Below are 22,125 nucleotides of genomic sequence, written 5' to 3' on the forward strand. Positions count from 1 at the left end.
AAGAATTCTCCGACAACATGATCCTAGTGAAAAGCACAATTTGATACTACCTGTGGTATACTGAGGCAGCTAGCACTGGACAACAGAGAATGGGAAGGAGAGTGAAAGCAGTGGGATTTTAATTTTAACGACCATGATTAATCTAATTACCTTGAAAGAAACAGGTACTAAAGTCTCTTGAGAAGCCATTTGATCGTTTTGTACTACTTGAGAAGCATGCATCATTGCGCCCATATTCCCTTCACTTCATTGAAAAACATGCCGATCAAATTTGACTAAAATCATGAACATCATCTTTCAGGACATTACCGACTTAACTACATTACATATACTGGCGGTAAACTAAGAACTGAGGTGGCCACAAAACAAGTTTTATGCACATGAGCACATGCCATACAATGCTTTACAAAAATAGACAGCTTCTTGTGCAGTTATACAGAAGCATTACATGTCAGATGTCACCAGAGAGAGATATACATAAGTTCAAAATTCTACCATCTAAACACCATTAGCGGAAGCTCTAAAAGTTATGCTCCGACGATCCAAAAAAAAAACACTAGTCAGGTGTCAAAATGCACAGCGCTTCTACCTTGGCTTTGTACGGCTAGTCAGATACTTACTGCAAGGTTAAGGCGGATCTAGGTCCTGAAATAAATCGAAAAGTGTTAACATTTGGGGACTAAAAATAAAAATGTCTAGGGAATAATGAGAAATTGAGCAAGATTACTGCTTGAACGTTTCATGTTGCGGCAAAACTGGCTACCACATAGACAACTGAATGTTTTCATGTACTGCTCATTGTCATCAAAATCCACTCCATAATCCTGCAGGCATTTGAAGCAGGCGCTTATTAGTTACTATAAAACATCCAAACAATTACTAACAATTAAGAATAAGCCTACTCAAATTCTATTATGAATGGTAAAAACCAATGCTTAACGGCTAACAAAAACTAATCTTTTATTAAGGGAGGACTACGTAGAACACGTTCAAACTTGGATAGCTAAAGTACGTCAAAGATGGCCAAATAAGCACGTGTATGGTTTCATGCACAAAGAAAATCATGTATTCTTTAATATCACAGGTAATACTTCATATTCCAGAATGAAACTAGTCTGAAAAGGCAAAATCCGAACATGACCCGCGAACGAAATTAACCCTACCCAACAACGACCTTTTTTGGACTTAACATTGGCATGACCGGAACCATCTGGACCAGAAATGGCCAACTAAATTGACACAAAGTAACTAATTTGAAACCCAATATGGTTAATACATGACAGAATGACAAACTTGAAAATGACCTGATGACATCATGGTTCATGGCCCAAAACAAGCCAAAATGACCCGATCTGAAACAAGCCAAAGTGCAACACACACCCTGAAGTCCTGAACGACTGACCCAAATGACCCATTTGCAAGACTGCAAGTTCTACTCGTGCGGCAGCCATTAAATAGCTTCTGCTTTACTAAACCACAATTTCAAATCTGGTGGGTCAGTTATCAAATTTGTATCTCATAATCATAACCCCCCAGCTTCAACGGCTGAGATTGTCTGTCTACATACTAGAGCAGTTAAGGCATTTGCTGAAGGACTAGATGAGAAATATCCATACAATATCGTTACTTCAAATCAACAATGTTTACAAGTAAACAAATTCTCAAACAAGACTATTGCAGGCCTCAAGTTATTATAAGACTATCGTATGCCGTGCAACGGTCTTAAGAGGAACCCAATTGATACATTTAGATTCTTCAAACATCTAATGAACCTAATATCATTGCTTCATACATGTGAATCAATATGCTAAAACAGAAAAACCTGCCACATAGCTAGATAAATGTATATATGTGAACCAATACTTCATATATGTTGTGAACTTTCATCACACCAGCTCAATTGGCTAAATAAGTGTCATAAGATCATACATAACACAGTCAGATAATTTTGACACCTAAAGCAGAAGCATGACTTGACATATTTCATTATGACGAGGAGATCTAAATCAACGGAAGTCCAGTGTATATCAGCTAGAAGCTAATGATATTCTTTTTCCCATTTCTTTTTGGTAGGAACTAGCAACTACTGCAAAAGTCATCATAAGGTATGCCTAGGCTGGCAAAAGTAACATCACATAGAATAATAACAAATGCATCCTGCCCTCAGATAAAAAGCGGTTTGGCAACAACATTTGGTCAAGCATAAGCCAACTAAACAGCATGTTCATCTAACTTCATATCAAATGATTAAATATAGTCAAAATCAAAACCGACAGAAATGGAATTCTCTTAATTGGATGGCATTAGATTTAATGGCTTGAAAGATGGAAATGAAACCTATCCAAGAGATCGGAGTGTATCACCGGGATTCAGCGTAAATGCAAAAAGTCTTTTACGTTAAAAACCGTTTAGTTTGGGAATAGTAGAATAAATAACGTTGTATACAACAAAACCTTAGCATGGCTACCCCCGTTATGGCTTCTTTGAGAAACAAAGAATTTATTTTTATTTGTTTGCATAAAAAAGAAAGGACTCTTCCAAAACGATCGATAGTGCATTCGAACGAAAACACAAGTACATACCCATGTTAACTCTTCAAAAGCATTCACATCCCTGGTTGTAAATAATGCTATCTGCAAACAAATAAAAAAAACTCCAGGAATTATCTGCAACCCTGATATCAGATCCAAACAGCTTTCAAAAAAAATGTTTTTTTCTTAAAAGGATGAATGATTTACCCAGTGAGTACTCCATCTATTATTACATGTTCATCCCATTTGACTTTACACTTACTCTTATGTCACACTTTGACCATATCTTTTACCATTTATGTATTGTTTTCTCCATCCAAATCAACTGTATACATTTTTTTAAAATACCCCACATATTTTGAAAAATGTATAAAAAATTAACTGGAATGGAGGAAATATCCTTACTTTTGTCGAGAATATATATTTGTGTAATATCGCAATTGTAAATATAGTCGTATCATCTCAAAAAAAATTCATATTTTTCAACATTGTAAATAATTAAGATCAAAGTTTTCAAGACATCAAAAAGTCAAACGGGGGAGTACACGACATTTAAGGAGGGAGTAGAAAAGAACAAAAGCATACATGATAGTAATGATGGCTAGGAGTCTCTACTTCAACTGGAATTTCAATTAAGTTTGCATCTGTGCATCTGTAATAACAAGGAAAACCCATGAAATCAGAAAAGATTATCCATGCAAGCCATGCAGGCTGATATGCTGAACAATTCTTCGCAGGATACTTCTAATTTGCAAAATCATATGGAACATATTTTTACCTTTTGGTCAATCAAGTAATTACATACTCCGTAATCCGTATCTTTTTGGCAAGCAATGAACATTATAAATATCGCAGTGCAGATGTCCCAGAGCAAAAAATCAATAAGAACGAACATAATCACAAAGAAAGAAAGAGTACTGACATATCCTAGCTAGAGGAAGAAAAATGCACAACTACCAAATATTAAGGGTGTAAATAAGCCGAAGCTTCTCGATGAGCTCTAAGAATCGGTTCGGTCAAAACTCACCTTGCTTAGTCAAAGAGGTCGAGCCCCGTCTCAGCTTGACCTAAATTTAGCCGAGCTCAACCGTAGTAATGGCAGATCAGAAAACCTTATTTTAGCTGCTTATTAACTTTTTAATTTATTTTTGGGGATTCTACAACTATATTCATTTATCAATCACTCCCTCTACTTTTAGTAAGCCTTATTTGCTTTTAATGGGAGTTATAAAATTGAGATGGAGTTTATGGAGGACAGTAAGTTATTCACATGAATTTGAATTAGATAAGGAATGGTAAAACAAATAGAAAATAATGAATTAAACAAAACTCGAGGTAAGCTCAAGCAGAACTTGAGTCTTTTCAGACTCAGCGGTCGACAAACATTAACTCAGCCTGAGGTTGTGCTGAGATTTCCAGTAGGCTCGATTAAATGCCTAACTACGACATATGTAGAGACAACAAGAGCTTTTAAGGTACTAGCTGTTTTTCCACCAGTCTTATACTAGAAGTTAAACACGCAAACTTCATTAATAATTTATTGATAGTTCAACATGAGCCATATAACTTAATTCAATAAAGTAAGAACCCAAAAGCAACAGATAGAGTAGAGCCATGGGAACCAGAATAACCCCCAATACAACTACACACAGCACTCAAAAGATACCTGTGATTAATAAACCTCGCAACATTTCCATACAATGTGGCATCCAAGCAAAGATATTCTTCCTCTTTTAATGCCCGTGTACCCCAATCGGTATCAAGTAGTAGTGAATATGAATGTCTGTCATTGCTTCTACTCAAATTTCTCTCACGAAGCTCCATCATAGTCAGTATTTCTCCGACAAATTCACAAACAAAGGCTCCTTTAGGGAGATTGTCCAATGCCCTCAGCCCCCAGCCCTTTCCTTCAGGAGTCCAGAACACCTACAAGCCAAAATCATTAGAAAAGTGGAAAAAAGACTAGTCGCCAATGGAGCAACCCAACTTAGACAATGGCCTAATTTATGAACATGTCATACAGCCGTACAAGCAACTTCACACCGCCAGTAGAATTATCACACAACTCTAACTTGGAATAAAATTATGAAACAAAAATAAAAATGAGAAATTTTACCTGCAAGTTACACCTTAGGCCTCCTTGTACAACTCGATTTCCACAATTTTGGCTGCAGCCACATTTAGTATAACATTCTTTCAGAAACTTCCTCTTCAAATGGCCCTTACATGGATCTAGTATATCCTCATTTTTAAATAGCTCTAGTTGGCACACCTCACAGAATGTCAGGTCATGCTTCTGGGGGTTCCGAACCAATGAAACACACTCATCAAGAAACTGTTCCTTGACCAGACCGTCTGCTGTGTATGATAATTCTCCCCCATTGTGTCGTGCACAGTTGCAAGATAGGGACGGTGACAAACAATCAGCATGACATGAAAAACAACAATCTTGATCACCAAATTGTGCAAGAGAAAATTTCACATCAGCATTATCCAAAATGACATTTCGAGATATATAATGGAATGCAGGTAGAAACTCGCAGTTAAATTTTTCCAATGAAACCTTAACAATTTCTCTGCCCATTGTAACATCACTTGTATCATAAGGACTAGCAACCACTATGCTCTTGAGATTCATTTCAGCAATCGCATCTCTTTCAGATTGCATGTCTATATCTGGACTAGTAGAAACTAATGGTGGAGTCATATTATTCGCCAAGGTCCTATTATTTGCAACAGCAACATCACCACAAGCTTCTTCATTTAAAGAATTACAGAGCGGAATGGTACTCAATCTATTGTTATCCATTGAATCATCGACAGTTTGGCCAAGCTCCTCAACACAATCACAGAACTGTTTCATCAGCTTTGTTACAGAAAATTCAGGGTCCATAATTTTGTAGGTTTTAAGACAGTTATCATTGACTTTCTTCAAAACTGCTTCCAAATCAGGCATGTGCATCTCATGTTTTTCGGAAACTGGGTTGCAGGTCAGAGATATCTGAACCTTTCCTAGAGTGGAGGCTGCAATGTTTAATTTTGAAGAAGCTCTGTCAGAAACATCAACCTTTAGCAACTGCTTCTCTTGTGCAGTTGATGCCAATGATCCCATGCCTTCATCAACTTCATCCATAGTCCCAGATCTTTGGCTATCTTGCTTACCAACTTGATTAGAAGATTTTGAAGGAGCTTTATTGTTTAAGGATTCTGCACAATCGCCCACAGTTTGTAATTTAAGAAAAAGAAAGACTGAAGATGAAAATCAGAAAGCCTTACATTGCACAAATAATATCATTAAATGCAGAACTCGCGATCAGAAAACTAGTTTGCAGTCAATACTGAAGATAAAAAGTCATGGAGCCTACTTTTTTTGAGCAAGTTTGACATTGGCTTTTACACGCAGTTTCAATTTCAGTCTCCAAGTCCATATCTATTGGTCTCAGAATACGCATAATGCATACATGTTGCTACTTCTCAGTCATTTTACCCTTGGACAAACATAAATGCAGTTCCAACTTCTATCAGATGTACTGAGGTCAATTGCCGAATCAGAAGCACTGACCGTTTTGGCTTAACACGTTAAACATGCCATTAGTCAAATAAATAGGTAGTTTGATCATTTACAGTGAAGGAGCCCAAAAGCACAATTCTAACCAGTAGCACCATTGTGCAAAGACATATCAAGCTATTTAATAATGCAAATTAACCACCAAATTTCTCGCATATCATCCTATTTTCAGTTACACCTAAATTTACAGCTTTTATTACAGAAAAAGTAGCCCTATCACAATGAGTCCATACAGCCAGGCGAATTGGAGAACAAACTTTCAAGTAAGATTATGATCCCATTAACAATACAACATGAACAGAAAACAAAGCAAACTAATTTTTCACTAAAACTGCGCCTTAAGTGATTCTATCTATGGAGGTTTGCATAGTCCGTTAGAGAACAGTGATTCAGTAAAGACAATCATTTATCTAATTATATAGAACCATCATAATACTTACTACTAGCTCTGGACCGTATTACCAAATTCGCTCGAACTATTCGCGAATAGCTAAGTAAGTCGTGTATTTCAGTATTTTTATAAAGGACTCTGCTTAAGATCTGTCACACATACTCCACCAGATGCATATTGCATATCCTTTACCACATACTTGTAGCGATTTACGCAACGCCAGTTTTGAAAATAAACAAAAGTACCAAGTACAAAGGCCTTTGCAAATGGGTGGCTTATTCAACAGCACCATGGATCAGACGGCAAAGGATAACCCAAATGACAACAGCATGGTTATACAAACTTGTCTGCTACATTCTAGATCTAGAAGTTGTACTTAATTTTAAATCTATGTTACTCCGACACTTCACTCAACTGCCGTGTCGCGTGTCGGTGTCCGACACTTCGACACTTCAATTTAGACCACAAAATAGGAACAACAACAACAACAACAACAACAGAGCCTTAATCCCAACATCAGACCACAAAATAGGAAATTCACCCAAAATAGCCGTGTCCGACACTCTGACACGTGTCAGACACGACACCGTGTCGGAGTGTCAGAGCAACACAGAATTAAATTATATGGAGCATCAGACACACTTGGCAAATAATTCCACAATCAAGAATGAACTACAGGATCGGAAGGTACCAGGAAGGACAACAGCAAGAGGCTCAATAGACACCACATCATCGGTAATTGGTTCATCTTTGGGTGTTATCAACCCAATCATTCGAGTCTGCTTTTGATTTCCATAAGTAGCAGTGCCTTGATCAGTCCTTGACTCTTTAAGCCTCAATGCCTGGGAAGATTTCTCCGATGGTTGTACTATCACTAAGCTAGCCTCGTCATTATGGGATGTAGCAGGTTCCTTCCCCTTGCGTCTCGGAAGAGATTGTGGTGAGACCAGCTGAGAATTGGCTCTTGTATTTCGTCGAGGGGATCTCATCGTAAGCTGAGCACATTGGCTAGGAGAAGTGTCAGGCTCCCCGGGCTCTGCTTTGGGTATCATCAAAGCACTACCGCCTGCTGTTGGGCTTAGTTGGCCATTGGAACCAGCACCATGGCCTTGGTGTTTTAGACGCAACCTTTTCAAAGGCCTTTCTGGCTCATCCTGCATAGTTTCATCCGGTATAGAACCATCCTGCCAGACTGCTACCTCAGATGCTTCCTCTCGCTAATAAATAACAGTTTGAAAGATCAGATTAATCAAAAATAATACTAACTCCATCCAAATTTAGACCCATTTCACTTTGGTGGTCACTCGAGGTCAACTTTGACAGTTAATTTCTCCAAATCTATACAGCATATAATCTAAAATTTGTCAATTTGATTTATCAAATCAACAAATTTTTCAAAATTATTTATAATTATTATTAAAGTTTGAAACTATTCTAGGTCTGAGTCGATATCAATCGACCACCACAGTCAAATGCAGAGTAATATAAATTGAGTAGAAAGAATACATGACAACAGGAATAATTCAGAAAGCAGGTGCAAAAGTCGGCATAAAGAGCCACATACGTCAGCATTTTCTGGCTTCTTCTTCTTCTTCTCTTTCTCAGCCATCTAACTCGGCATAAAAATATGAACACATCAGTTCATGCAGATTTACTTGATGATAATTATAAAAAGCAAGGAATTTGAGGGGAAAGGTAGACAAAGGACTATAAAATACACCTCAGCTTCCTCATATTCAAATATAGCATCAGCAAGAACCCTATATTCTTCTGCTTCTATTGCATCCCAGTTCTTGTCAAACACGTTAAGAAGCTTTTTCAAGGCCGGTTTTGTTTTTTCTTGCGAAATCCCAATGGCCTTCATAGCAGCGAAAGCTTTTTTAACTCTAGGATTTGGTGCCATGTCTAATCACAAGATCTTTAACCCAACTACAAAATACAAAATGCAAATACTCTAGGTGTAAATATCAGAAAAGATACACAAATGTTTCTTTCAGAGTACCTATAAGTAAGAGAAAAAGTACCAGCAGTTGCTCAGGAAATTTAGATTATTCAAAAACGCTCAAAAAGATCCCTTTTCTCTAATTTCTATATTCAAAGTTTCGGGTAAGACCATCATGTGAGGTGAAGATAAGCTGTGACAAGGATCGAAGGGTCAAAAAGAGCCTTTAAATGTCAAGTTGAGAACCCATTCCAGTAACTTAAAACATAGCCACATAACAGCCAGTGATCTCAGCCTCAACAAGTATTCCAGGCACAGAACACTGCCAAAGCAAAAATCATAACATAACTTCTGCTACTTCAATGTTAATGGCTGTTATAGATCTTCTATGAGTTAAGGTTGGCCTAGATAGACGATAGTTAGAAAGTAAGTTGGTTATTAAAATGTAGCACAATAATACAACTCCCGGGAAAACAAACAACATCTCTGCGGAAAAATAACCTTAAGGTGTATTTGGGTAGCATTTGATGAGGTAAAGGGAATGGAGCATGTGAGTTTTCCTCTGTATCTTTCCTACTACCTCCGTCCGGTTCATTTGTTGTCCTATTTCATTTTGGGGTGTCTCAGTCAATCGTTGTCTTTTCTATTTTAGGATTGCATTTGATAGCAATTTGATACTCCACACTCAATTTGGTCCACTTGTCATTTAGTAATTGGTCCCCTCCTCTTTCCTTAGTCTTAGTGCCAAAACAAAAGGACAACAATTGACCGGGACTGAGGGAGTATTTTGAAGAGATTTGGACAAGACTCGGAGGTTGGAAAACTAATTTTCCCTCCCAACCCTAATTAGCTAGTCAAATGGAATTTGTATCCCTCTCTCCCTCCCCTCCGTTTCCAACCCTACATACAACAATTATCAAGATTACAGTAATTCAACAGATTTTAACCCAATGCCTCAATCGCTCCTGCTAATGATGACGAAGGGGCTCGCGCATTCGATAACACGACTTAACCATTTACTAGAAACACTTAGACCCATGATGAAAATCAGGACACTCTGCTAGTGTATGATACAGTAAGTACAAAGATTCATTCAGGCATTTTAAATCCTTCCGACAAATTCTAAAGGGTCAAGAAATAATGAGTCTTTGACCGCAACTAAAATCGAAATGTGTAAAGAAAACAACACTCCTACTGAACTTGATCAAAAAGTACAGATGCCCTCACTTGTATTTTCACAGATTGTCAGGACTACGCTTGAGTTCCCCAGAGCACAAATTTACGCCTGTGGTAACACGGAAAGTAATTAATTAGTCAATTGTGAGACGGTTTTACGCTAATATTTTATGTTCCTAGTAATAATTCAAAGTACCCATATGTAAAAACAACATGCAAACAAGAAAAAACAACACAATGTAAGGAAAAAAAAATGCAACGTAGAAAAATAAAGACAAATGGAGGTGGGTAATTAGTAAATACAGGGAGAAATTGAGAAGAAGAAGAAGAAGTTGACAAAAAAAGAATTAAAGAAAAGAAAATTACCCACATTTGGGGGATTCAAGAGGAGAGAGAATGAAGAGTAAGGGTTTTGGGGGTTTGAGATACAGTAAAAAAATGAGGACTGACATACGGAGTATTTATTAGAGGGAATTTGAAAGGAGGTAGATTTATGTGCATCAATTTCAGATTTTGGATTTTTTTTCCGACTGTTTTTTTTTTTTTTTTTTTGGGTTCATAAGAGAGCTAAGCCCGAAGATTAAGGAACAAAATGGACAGATCTTCACGAAGAATCGTCCGAAGAGCTTCCGGGGGAGCGTCAAGGTGCTTGATGATGGTAGACGAGTGTACTCCTTTATTAGCTAACCAATCGCTAGCCTTGTTTGCTTCTCGAAATACATGGCGTATGTGTACTGTCCAACCAAGCTCCCGGATTAATTCTTTGCAGCGAAAGACTAAATGTCAAAGACTATTGCTGACCAATTTATCCTCCAAAACCAGGCTGATGCAAGATTCATTATCCATATGGACAAGGAGTTTCTTAATTTGGAGAGTCCTTGCTCTTTCAAGACCGGCAACCAATGCAAGCATCTCCGCTCTCATAGACGTACATATACCACCCAAGAATAAATAAGCTGAAATAAAATTACCTGTATCATCCCGAAAAATACCTCCACAACCCGCGTGTCCCGGATTCCCCTTTGAGGCCCCATCTGTATTGAGAAGACACCATCCATAAGGCGGCGGATACCAGCGAATGAACACTTCCTTGCGGATGGAACCAGGTGAGGGAATGAATAGCGAGAATTTATCGAACACTGAATTCGAAGTAGTAAATTGTTGATGGAGGAATTCGATTGGGTACGTTGGATTCTCATGGGCCCTATCAAACGCGACGTTGTTTCTCCATCGCCATATCCACCAACAAGTTATCGCAAACTTCATCGACCAATCATTTAAACCTTCGGCCACACTGTTACTAGCATTTAGAGAGATCCAAATCGGGAAAGGCGAGTTAAAAAAGGAAGTATTAGTACTAGGAATACCAAGGTGATGCCAAATACTGCGAGATACAGGGCAATGTCGAAGGACGTGATCTATGGTTTCCTCTTCTGCTTGACAACGGGGGCAGCTAGGGTCATCCGACAGATTGCGACGGACTCTATTCACGTTGCACATGACCCGATCGTGAGCAGCTAGCCATATAAAAAATTTAATTCGCTGCTGTACAGGAAGCTTCCATATAACGTGCCATCGAACTTGATTATCATCCGTCTCCGGTATAATCCCCTTAATTATATTGAGAGCTGACTTTATGGTAAATTTCCCATGGGATGTGCCGTTCCACGAATCAACGAGATTAGGATCCATCGATAGCGAGAACGAGGCTATTTTTAGAAGACATTCTTGAGGTAAGAAATTAGCGAAGACATCCCACTTCCACCCCGAACCATTATCCCACATATCACTGACCGATGCTCCATTTAAGCTCTCCGGTATCTCTGCGATTGCTTTGTCGGATAGTTTACCTTCATCGACCCATGAGTGTTCCCAAAAGAGAGTTCGTTGTCCATTCCCGACGTCTGCTGTGATACCACGAACTATATTAGCTGCTTGTGACGATATGCCAACCCAGACATTGGACATGTTAGCTTTGGGTTTGAACATATCTACATCGCATCACCCGCTACAATATTTAGCTCGAAGAACTCGTGCCCATAATTTCTGAGGCTCCGCGAGAACTCGCCAACCTAATTTGGTCAAGAAGGCCGCGTTAGCTTGTCTAGAAGACGTAATACCGAGTCCTCCAGCACTCTTGGGTTTTTGGATTGTCTCCCAAGAGATTAGGTGAATCTTGCGCTTAATTTCGTCGCCTCCCCATAAGAAGCGTCTTGTCTTACGGTCTAAAGTGTCGCACGTTGTTCTCGGAATTTTAGCCGTCTGCATACTATAATTTGCCATGGTGGAGAGGGTGGATTGGACGAGTGTGGCACGCCCTGCCATTGATAATTGTTTAGTACTCCAACCTGACAGCCGGTTGTTGAACTTTTCGATAATATTTTCGAAGGTTTTCCTTGTGATCCGACCATTTATTGTAGGCATCCCCAAGTAAGTTCCCAAGTCATTTGTTATTTCGAAGCCTAGTCTGTTAGCCACCCTTTGCTGCGTGTCCAATTCGGTGTTGGCAGAAAAGAAAACCCGTGATTTAGCCAAGCTAACTTTCTCGCCTGAGGCTCGACAAAAAAAATATCTAAAACCTTGGTAATTGTATCAGCTTGGTCGATACTAGCCTCAGCAAAGAGCACCATGTCATCCGCGAAAAATAAATTCAAAATTAAGGGGCCATTATTGCAAACCTGGATCGACTTCCAATTATTTAATCGAACTTCCGCATCAATAAGTTGTTGTAATTTCTCGAGGCACATGACGAACAAGTATGATGATAGGGGGTCGCCTTGACGAACCCCTCTCGATGGCCTAAACATCTCCGTGGGTTCTCCATTCCATAGGACTTGCATTCTTGTAGTAGTAACGCACTCCATAATAACATCTACTAGGTAAGCGGGTATGCACATGTCATTAAGGGTATCTCGAATAAAATCCCAGCAGAGACGGTCGTAGGCTTTCTCAAGATCTATTTTAATGGCCATCAACCCGTTTCTCCCCTTCCTCTTTCTCATGGTATGAATTACCTCTTGAAAAACCACTATATTGTCTGATATTTGCCTTCCCGGTACAAAGCCGCTTTGAGTCTCCGAAATTAAGCGAGGGAGGACTCGTTTTATTCGATTTGCAAGCACTTTACTGACGATTTTATAAGAGACATTACAAAGGCTTATTGGGCGAAATTGAGTAATGTATTCAGGGCCAATAACCTTTGGAATGAGGACTATATGTGTATCATTAAAGTCTTCGGGGAAGCCTTTTCCTTGGAGAGCATTGATGGTTGTCTCACAAACCGATTGCCCGACAATGTTCCAATGTTTCTGATAAAACAAAGCTTGAAACCCGTTTGGTCCTGGTGCTTTGAGCGCTCCCATATTACATATTACTTGTTCAATTTCAGTCGCGGTATAAGGTCGAGTTAGCCAGTTGAAATCGTCCGGAGAAAGTTCTGGAAAGAGATCATATGGTATATCAGCATTGACATCATAGGCGCCTTCTTGAGAATAAAGGTGCTTATAGAAGTCGATTACCAAGTTTTTTAAATCCGACTTATTTTCTACCCAGTTTCCGTCACTGTCCTTTAGAGAATTGATGCGGTTCCTCCATCGTCGAACAAGAGTGCTTACATGGAAATAGGATGTGTTTCTATCGCCATCTCTAATGAAGTCCACTCGGGATTTCTGGTACCAATAAAGTTCCTCTCGCTCTAAAATTTCATCGAGCTCTTTACGTAAACGTGCTTCTAGGACGATGGTTGATCTATCTCGTGAAACAGAAAGCTTTTTTTGGCATCCGTTGATACGTGCGAGGAGTTGGCGTTTCTGTTTGAAGATATTGCCGAAAATTTCCTCATTCCAATCTTGCAATTTCGACGAGAACTGGCCAAGTTGGGTAGTTAAAGCTCCATCAGCTCTCCAATTCTCATAAATAAATTCACGAAACTTCTCATGAGTTAGCCACGCTGCTTGGAACCTAAATGGTCTTTCAATTGAGTTGAGAGGGGCAAACCCGTTTGGAGCAATGAGAATAGGACAATGATCAGATTGTATGTCTGGAAGATGTTTTACGCTTGCATCCCCGAATAACATACTCCATTCGCTATTACATAAGGCCCTATCCAACCTAGCACTTTGCCTAGTTTCCGGTGAGTTTCCTCTTGCCCAAGTGTGGAGGGGGCCAGAGAAAGCTAATTCAATTAGCTCGCAATTTTCGATCCAATTATTGAATAGGTCACATCGACGAGCCATGTTATCATCTCCTCCATGTCTCTCTGAGAGATTATTAGTGTCATTGAAATCCCCTGCTACCATCCAAGGGTGATTATTGTGCCTAGCAAACTGTTTCAGCTCTGTCCAAAGCTCCCTCTTATTGCGAGGGTCCGAACTTGCGTACACTGTCGTGAAAAACCACGGTGTATTATTGACTCGCGATATCTCCATTGTAACATATTGTTCGTGATGAGTAATAGGAGTAACTTGGACAACATCGGATCTCCAGTAGACCCAAATTCCTCCTCGAAAACCCACTGCATCAACTCTCGTGTGACTATCATACCCTACTATTTTTTGTACTTTTTCAGCATGTGTTCCACCCATATGGGTTTCAATAAGAGAAAAAACCGAGGGTTTGTGAGTGAGAATAATATCTTTTAGCGCTGCTAGCTTAGCTTTGCTCGAAGAGCCTTGAAAATTCCACACCATACATGTTATATGGGGCGAGTTTGGGGACAAATTTGGTATTCGGTCCGACATATGATAAGGCAAATAAGGTAACTGTGACATATAAGCTTGACTAACGAGTGATAATACCTCATTAACATTCCATGGAATCGACATCTCGACCCAAAGGCTTGTTGGATTCTCCTTGACTTGCTCGAACGTCAGGTCCATCAATAGAGACTCCCTTACCATCACCCCCATAAAGGGTACGGCCATCCCCTCCCATGTCGTGAACATGAACCGTCGTACTGAAGGAATTAGTAGGATTTGGGTTAGGTCTAGTATCGAGTGTTCCTGAGATGGAAGAAGATCGACTAAGGTCGAGAAGTTCATTTTCCTTATTGTTGGATTCGGGGATGGAAATATGGCTAGTGTCGTTTTGGTGGTGGACGGTATCAGAAACAGGGTGATTGATATTAATTTTGCCTGTATTGGAATTTTTGGTGTTTAGAATTATGGAGTATTATTATTATTGGGAATTATATTAGTGACATTATTCAAAATATTGTTCTCACCTAAAATAGGAAAATTAGGAGAGGATTTTTTTGGAATATTTCGTGATTGTCTCCTATTGGTTGAAGGAATTTTAGTTGAATTGGATTTCCTATTTTGTAGATTTTGAGTTGAATTTGGATTGATTTGGGGAGGATTTTGTTCCATAGAATCAGGGGTTATGACTGGGGTTGACTGCGAAAATATTCCTTTGGAATTACCCAAAGAATTCCCCCCCTGACCCAAATTGTGTAGGGCAGTAAACCTAGAGCCCGTAGCCTTAGACGTGCTTCCAAATTCGAATGAGCCCTGTTTCGGGTTGGACACTGGTGCCTGCAATTGTACCTGGTCTGACTTCCCTGGCGGCTTGCGGCGTGGGGGTTTCCTGACCATCATCCAATCCCCAAAGTCCGATTCCTCCTCAGGACGGAGGCCTGCTTCGAGTGAGTTATCACCCACTGGTGCTACTAATGAAACCAGAGAGCCTGTTTGGTCTTCAGAGTCCATGGTTGAAGGAGCAATCCTATCTTTTCCGCATTCCTCTGTTTGATGGCCTAGTTTTCCGCACTTGAAACATATCATCTTCAAACCTTCATATTGAATACAATACACCTTACCATAGAGTCGAAACTTAGACAGTAAGGGTTTCGAAATATCCACCTCCACACTCAGCCGAGTGAATTGTCCTCGTTCCGCCGAGGCCGTGTTTTTATCAATTCTGATAACTTTTCCTATTTTTGATCCAACCTTTTTAAGAAAAGTTTCATTGAAATACTCCACTGGTAGATTGGGTATGCGAACCCATGCTGTCAAATATTTTATACTATCTTCCGAGGGCACGAAATTTGGCACCCATTTCTTGATGGTGAGGTAATGATCATCGATCATCCAAGGGCCTTGAGTAATCACATATTCGTAATCCTGCCTAGATGAGAACCTGGCAACATAATAAGATCACGTAAGATCCGTTAAGGTAAGTTTACCTTTGATTGCCCATTTCACTTGAAGCTTCCTCATGAGAGATAAATAGCTTATCTTCTTATCAAACATTTTGATGATAAGGGAATGGCGCCATGGTTTACGGATGATAGCCTTCTCCTGTTTGGTCAAGCATATATGCGGACACAATTTATCTTCTTCAGTATCTTCAATTTCAAGACCGTCTTCTGAATCAGTCTCAGAGTCGTCTAACCATGCTTCATCAGACGATCTGGATTCTGCAATAAAGCCTTGTGCCATATCTTTATAGGAAATGCTTGGTGCTTTGGGTTGAGCCGATATAGGTTTATCCGCCGTCATTGAGGCGGTGGGATTGGATGTAAATGACGAGTCCATGAGGAATTCGTTCAGATGCATCGTCTTCCTTTTAGCATTCTTTTGAGGGTTTGTGGTTGGTTGGATAATGCTCCCCTCGGCGGAGGGAGAAGGTGTAGTCTCCGGCGGGAGACCTTGTTCAGGTTCCATCGTTTGAAAAAATGGAAAGATTTTTCTCTCACTAAGATTTTTTCCCACTTACTTGTAACATTTTTTTTTTTTACTGTGGAAATGGGGAATATTTGTTGTTTTTACTTCAAAAAGTTCAATGATTCAATCTATGGGTAGATTTAGGGTGTTGATTTTCGCAGTACACCTTTTACTCATTACAGTACAGTATTGACAATAATACCCATTTCATTTCCCTCCTTCCATTTCTCTTTCATCTCTCTCTAACTTTTCTCCCCCCTTGTTCATCTTTTCCCAACGATCATTTACCACCGCGTACTGCATCAATAAATTTGATCACAAATAAGTGTAAATAAATTACTTTTACAAAATCACTCACAGAATTGTAATGTATCGGTAAATTATTTACAATCAAACGTACCGCATAAATAAATTATTTTACAAGAAAACATAATCCATAATATATGTAATTTACAAATAGTTGTACTATGTAAATGTAATACGCAAATAAAAAAATGAAGTAAAAAAAAAAAATTCAACTTCAGCATCACCCTTCACCATCTTTAACAACCCAAAACCTCCTCTTTTCTGGCCACCGCCCGCAATCGGCGCCGGAAACCTAGGCTCACCGCCGCCCACACGCCCTTATACCCTCGCCGGTCAGTCGTTGCATCTCTACTACCGCCTTTCGCTCTCCTTTTCTGTGTATTCCACTCTTGCCCCTTCGTCAGCGCCTTCAAACCCACTATATCGCCCCTCTTTCCGGCGAATCCCACTAGTCTTGTCACCGGCAGCCACCAATCGCCATCATCCCACCATTATCAATTAGAAACCCTAAATTAATTTTCATATAAAGACTAGATTAATAAAGGAAAAAGAGTCTAATTTGATTAATAATAATACTATTAGGGGACAAAATACCTGTTTTCTTCATTTTTCATCCATAATTGAAAAAATTGGATTTTTTTGAGAAAAGGGAGAGGTTATGGAGAGTGGAGAGAGTACATTTGATGGTTTTTTTTTTTTTTTGCTAGGGGTAGCCAAATGGAAAGTAGGGTATAAATTGTACTGAAATGAGTCAAATACGTACTGCGAAAATAAATTACGTAGATTTATAGCGTAAGATGCTTTTATATAAGTGTGTGTTTGGCCTAGCTTGTAAAAGTGTTTTTGGAGTCAAAAACACTTTTTGGCCAAACACATTATTTTCTAAAAATTAAATAAAAAATTCTCAAAAGCTAAAAATCCATATTTTTGCTCATAGTAATAGAAGCAGCAATCTGTTGCTGCTTTTGAAAAATACTTTTGAAAAATTAAACTTGATAAATAAAAACTCATTTTTGAGAATCGAGGCCAAACATGCTCTAAAACTAGTTGGACTGCCGCGTGCGGAATCTAATGTTTTTCATTTTGAACGGTAGAGTTTGTGAACTATTATACAACAATTGTTTAAATCTTCGCTAAATTATATAAGCAACTATTAAAATTCTATGTAAAAAAATTAACAAATAAAACTCTATTTTATTTATGTATAAATAAACATTATAAAAACAAAGAGGGAATATATTATACAATTATTGTATCCCTTATTTTCTATTTACATGATTGTTTTGATAACGTCGAGTTCTTTGTTTAATTTCTTCAGTCTGCATCTGAAATGGACATATGTTCAATTTCAGGAAACGGTTCATGTCCTGTGGCTGTGTAGTAATCAGCTTTGAGGTTGGTGTATTTGTGCTGTATCAGTTGTAACTCGTAGTAGTTTAAATCAAGGACATCGAATCCATATAACTTTCTTAGAAAGTTTATAGCTTTTCTTGCACAATTTTGATGAGATTCTCCTACGAGCTTTGTAGACTTTCCGATAATTTTTAATCTATCGGAAGAGGAACGACTAACGCATATTCGAACGTATCCCCTAAGTTCATCTTCGGTAGTTGTATGAATGCCAAATTCAGCAATAGGTAATTCAAGTTGTTTAAGTATATCATTTAAAATAATTTTTAAGTTTACTTCAAGCGAACATCGTTGTACTTCTGATGACTCTGAAACAAATAACATAACAAAGTCAATTTAATATGTACTCCCTCCACTTTTTAATATATGACGTTTTGCTTTTTCGAGACGAGCCTTTGACTTGAATATTTACAAAAAAATATTTGGTAAAAAATTATAAAAATTATACCATTAAATTACTTATAAAAAACTCTTTCATATGAGTATACATATCACTATATTTAAGCATATAGTTTGAGAGATATTGAAGAGAGAAGTGTGTGTCTCGAAATGTGAGAAAGTCATATATAGAAAAACAGAGGAAGTATGTAAAAATGTTTAATTTAAAGAACCACGTTTTACAACAAAATTAAAAAAGTATAGAGAGGAATTGATACCCACCGTAAGGCGGCTACCGTGAGCAGCTGTAGTGAAATGACAATCCTATCTCGCGTATTTATAGAGAAATGTACGTGCATGCAGCATGAACTTATGTTCAGCTCTATTTGACATCTGTACACAACGTGTTGTTGTATAGATTTAAAATTAAATTACGTGTCTCACTATTGTAACTCTTTCGAATGATATGCATTCATTTTATCGGCAAATGGATTATTATGATTTAGCTAAAATGAAATTAAAAGCACATATGTTGTATATAAAATGAAGGGAATGTAATTATATGAGTAAGTATCTGCTTGTATTTTTACAAACAAGATAAGCATCAAGGGTGGCCTGTATAGCTATTCAATTATATTAAGTGCGTCACAAGTTAATTTTTTCTTAAAGATACGATTTTATTTTATTGGAAAACAAATTTGTATGACTTAAGACCAATGAAATTACCATTATATATGCTCCACGTTAAATGACGTTAAGACACACGAATTAGTGATATAGATTAATGCATGGAATTCTCTATATGTATTTAAAAAAATGTTAATAGGTTATTATATATAAAATATGCAAAAAAAATTTTACACAAAACGGTAAGTAACAGTTTACGTCGCATCTAATGCCTGGGTCATGCTAGCAAATTATAACTAAAACAATATGTACTAAAGCTAAATATACGTATTTTTTTTAGATTGAATTTGTTTTAAAAGTAATGTCTACGATAAAATAAAAATTTAGAAAAAAAACACGATACTAAAATATACTATTGGAATTGTAATTTACAAATGTTATTTTTTCGTTTGATTTTGGTATCGCTACTATAGTAAAAAAAAAATGCGCATTTTAACAAATTTAATGTTTCCAAAATGAACTAAAAAATGAAAGGAAGGGATGAGAGTTGGAGATAGAAATGGATAGAAATGAGAAAATATAGTGTAATAGTCCCTCCATTAGAGGAATAATTGTTACCCACCTCCCCCTCTAAGTAATTATTACCTCCATATAGAGGTAATAGTTCCTCCCTCACCTCCTCTTTGCACCTTCCATAACCACCACAAAACACCAATCTCCTCCCATTTCTTCATATTTTAGCTCTCATTACTCCCTTAATAATTACTCCCATCCCAAGCAAGCTCTAAAGGAGAATCAAAAAAAGACTGCCTTTTGTTATTGTAACGCCCCGTAATTTCGGACCGTTAATATATTTCGAAAATAATTTATTAATCAAATAAATTCCTGACTAGTGGATTTATATCCAAGTTGGGGCATGACCTCGTTACTTATTTTGATAGTAAGTGGTCAGCTTAAGTACTAGCCAACCCTTTGGTGGACTCCTTAGGGTACTCACTTTGTTTTAGAAAAATTGTGGGTCTTGGGTGCGGTGGTGTGTATCCGCATGTCTAGGTCTCTGTGATTTTAGGCTAGGGTTGTGTTGTGTCTTGGCCATGTTTTATTAATATTAACCGCAGAGCCAAGATACCGGTTCGATTACCTTCCCTACCTCGTGGTATAGACTCGAGTTACAAAGTGACTATTGACCGTACTAAGAACTTATGCCTGTCTTTGATATATTGCCCTTTCTTGTATGGTGATTTTATGAATTGTAATAGGTGAGATGTAAGCGATTCTGATTGATAAAGTTTGGATTACTGTTTGTTATATATTTCACATGATAGTTTATTTCGGTCAGTTAGGGGGTCATAGGTTAGAATACTTGATAATTAAATTGTTTATCATGTTGTTTACATGTTTTATTACATGTTACATTAAATATGACGATTCGTGGTCGGGAGGACTCAAGTTACTCCCCACCTGAATTGTGGCTTTCGTGTTTGTATAAAATGCGATTGACAGGTTGTTGATGCTTTGTTGGGGTCACGAGCAGCTAGCGAGCATAAGGAACCTTGGACCTAGTTTGGTTATTCTTATAGTAAACCTTTTAACTTTTGGTTTTGTATATAATTTGAAGGGACATATGTCTCCCTTTTCTATTTTTGGTTTGTATCATTCTATTTTCTTATTTAGCTATGGCATGTAAAGTAGTTCGTTAGCATTGCAGGTTTTGGCACCCGCCTCTTGGGATGTTGGAAATGTTTGTGATTGGTTTAGAAAATTTTTTGAAATTACAGGTTTTGTCTAGTTGAACCAATTACAAACATATCCTGTCAGTTTTTCTGTAGAATTTACGTAATTAATTAAGGCTAGATTTAAGGGTGTCACAGTTGGTATCAGAGCCTAATCATTACAATTTCATCTTATAAACTATCCTAACATGTGATAACTATCAATATAAGCTTAATTTTACCAACCTCATTATCTTTACTACTAACATTATTCATTTTAAGCCTTTTTATTACCATTTCATTTTATAACCTATACTAACATATGCTAACTACCAATATAAGAATAATCTCTACTACTAGTATGATTCAATTTAAAAGTGTACTCATATGTGACTTATACAACTCTAACATTAATTAACCCGAAATGACCAATATTGTTCTAAAAATCAAAACACCATTTTCATATACAATTCCAAGCTAAAATCGTCACATCTTTCTCGTTTCTTATCGGATTTTCACGAAATTCACATTTCCGGAATCCCCTCGTCGAGATCTATAACCTGGTATAATTTAATTTCAGTTTTCTTGAAGTTGTTTTAAGACGAATTTTGGGTAAATTTCGGTATTTATGCTTATTTGTGTGTTTTTATTGTTTATTTAGGTGAAGAATTGGAGAACGAGTTTGGGGACTCGTATATTGTCGAAGATAGCGGATAGTTGCTAGTTAGGGTTTGGGTTTTAAGGTGCTAATTGCTCATTTTCTAGCTTAAGGTAACATATTTCGAGTTACTCGACGAAAAATCGTCACATGCTTTGATTTTTGTATGTTTTTGTGATTTTTAATTAGGTGGTTAATTTCACATGTTAAAATAATTGCATGCATGTTTAATCCATGTATTTTTGTTAGTTTTAGTTAACATATTAGTATTGGGAACGATTAATTATGTTTCAGACGGTCTTATACTGAACAAAAATGGAAAAATGGTGGTGTAGGGGTGACGGCCAGCAGCCCGGCAAGCCCACGGCAGGCCTTGGGGTTGGCTCGGGTTAGAAAAGGGAGACATATGTCCCTTCAAATTATATACAAAACCAAAAGTTAAAAGGTTTACTATAAGAATAGCCAAACTAGGTCCAAGGTTCCTTATGCTCGCTAGCTCGTATGTGACCCCAACAAAGCATCAACAACCTGTCAATCGCATTTTATACAAACACGAAAGCCACAATTCAGTGGGGAGTAACTTCGAGTCCTCCCAGCCACGAATCGTCATATTTAATGTAACATGTAATAAAACATGTAAACAACATGATAAACAATTTAATTATCAAGTATTCTAACCTATGACCCCCTGACTGACCAAAATAAACTATCATGTGAAATATATAACAAACAGTAATCCAAACTTTATCAATCAGAACCGCTTA

General features: G+C 37.8%; 1 protein-coding gene across 6 annotated transcripts; it reads right to left on the minus strand.

The window, feature by feature from the left end:
- Positions 1–245: 245 nt before the first annotated feature.
- Positions 246–10,083, minus strand: LOC141592031 (putative inactive histone-lysine N-methyltransferase SUVR2). 6 transcript variants are annotated; one of them, XM_074412578.1, is made up of 12 exons: positions 9,979–10,083; positions 9,660–9,717; positions 8,515–8,625; positions 8,211–8,419; positions 8,055–8,099; positions 7,182–7,707; positions 4,648–5,738; positions 4,198–4,457; positions 3,117–3,183; positions 2,583–2,633; positions 728–824; positions 246–645 (listed from the first exon to the last, which is right to left on the minus strand). In XM_074412578.1, exons 4-12 carry the CDS (start codon positions 8,391–8,393, stop codon positions 617–619), a joined length of 2,349 nt encoding a protein of 782 aa, XP_074268679.1. In that variant the 5' UTR covers positions 8,394–8,419; positions 8,515–8,625; positions 9,660–9,717; positions 9,979–10,083; the 3' UTR covers positions 246–616. The 6 variants fall into 6 exon arrangements, with proteins under 6 accessions (XP_074268679.1, XP_074268681.1, XP_074268677.1 ...); XM_074412580.1 differs by having other exon boundaries at positions 9,975–10,074; XM_074412576.1 differs by lacking the exon at positions 8,515–8,625.
- Between the last annotated feature and the right edge of the window lie 12,042 nt (positions 10,084–22,125).

This window comes from Silene latifolia, chromosome 7 (genome assembly GCF_048544455.1).
Source record: "Silene latifolia isolate original U9 population chromosome 7, ASM4854445v1, whole genome shotgun sequence".
In the NCBI taxonomy this organism is placed as follows: Eukaryota; Viridiplantae; Streptophyta; class Magnoliopsida; order Caryophyllales; family Caryophyllaceae; genus Silene; species Silene latifolia.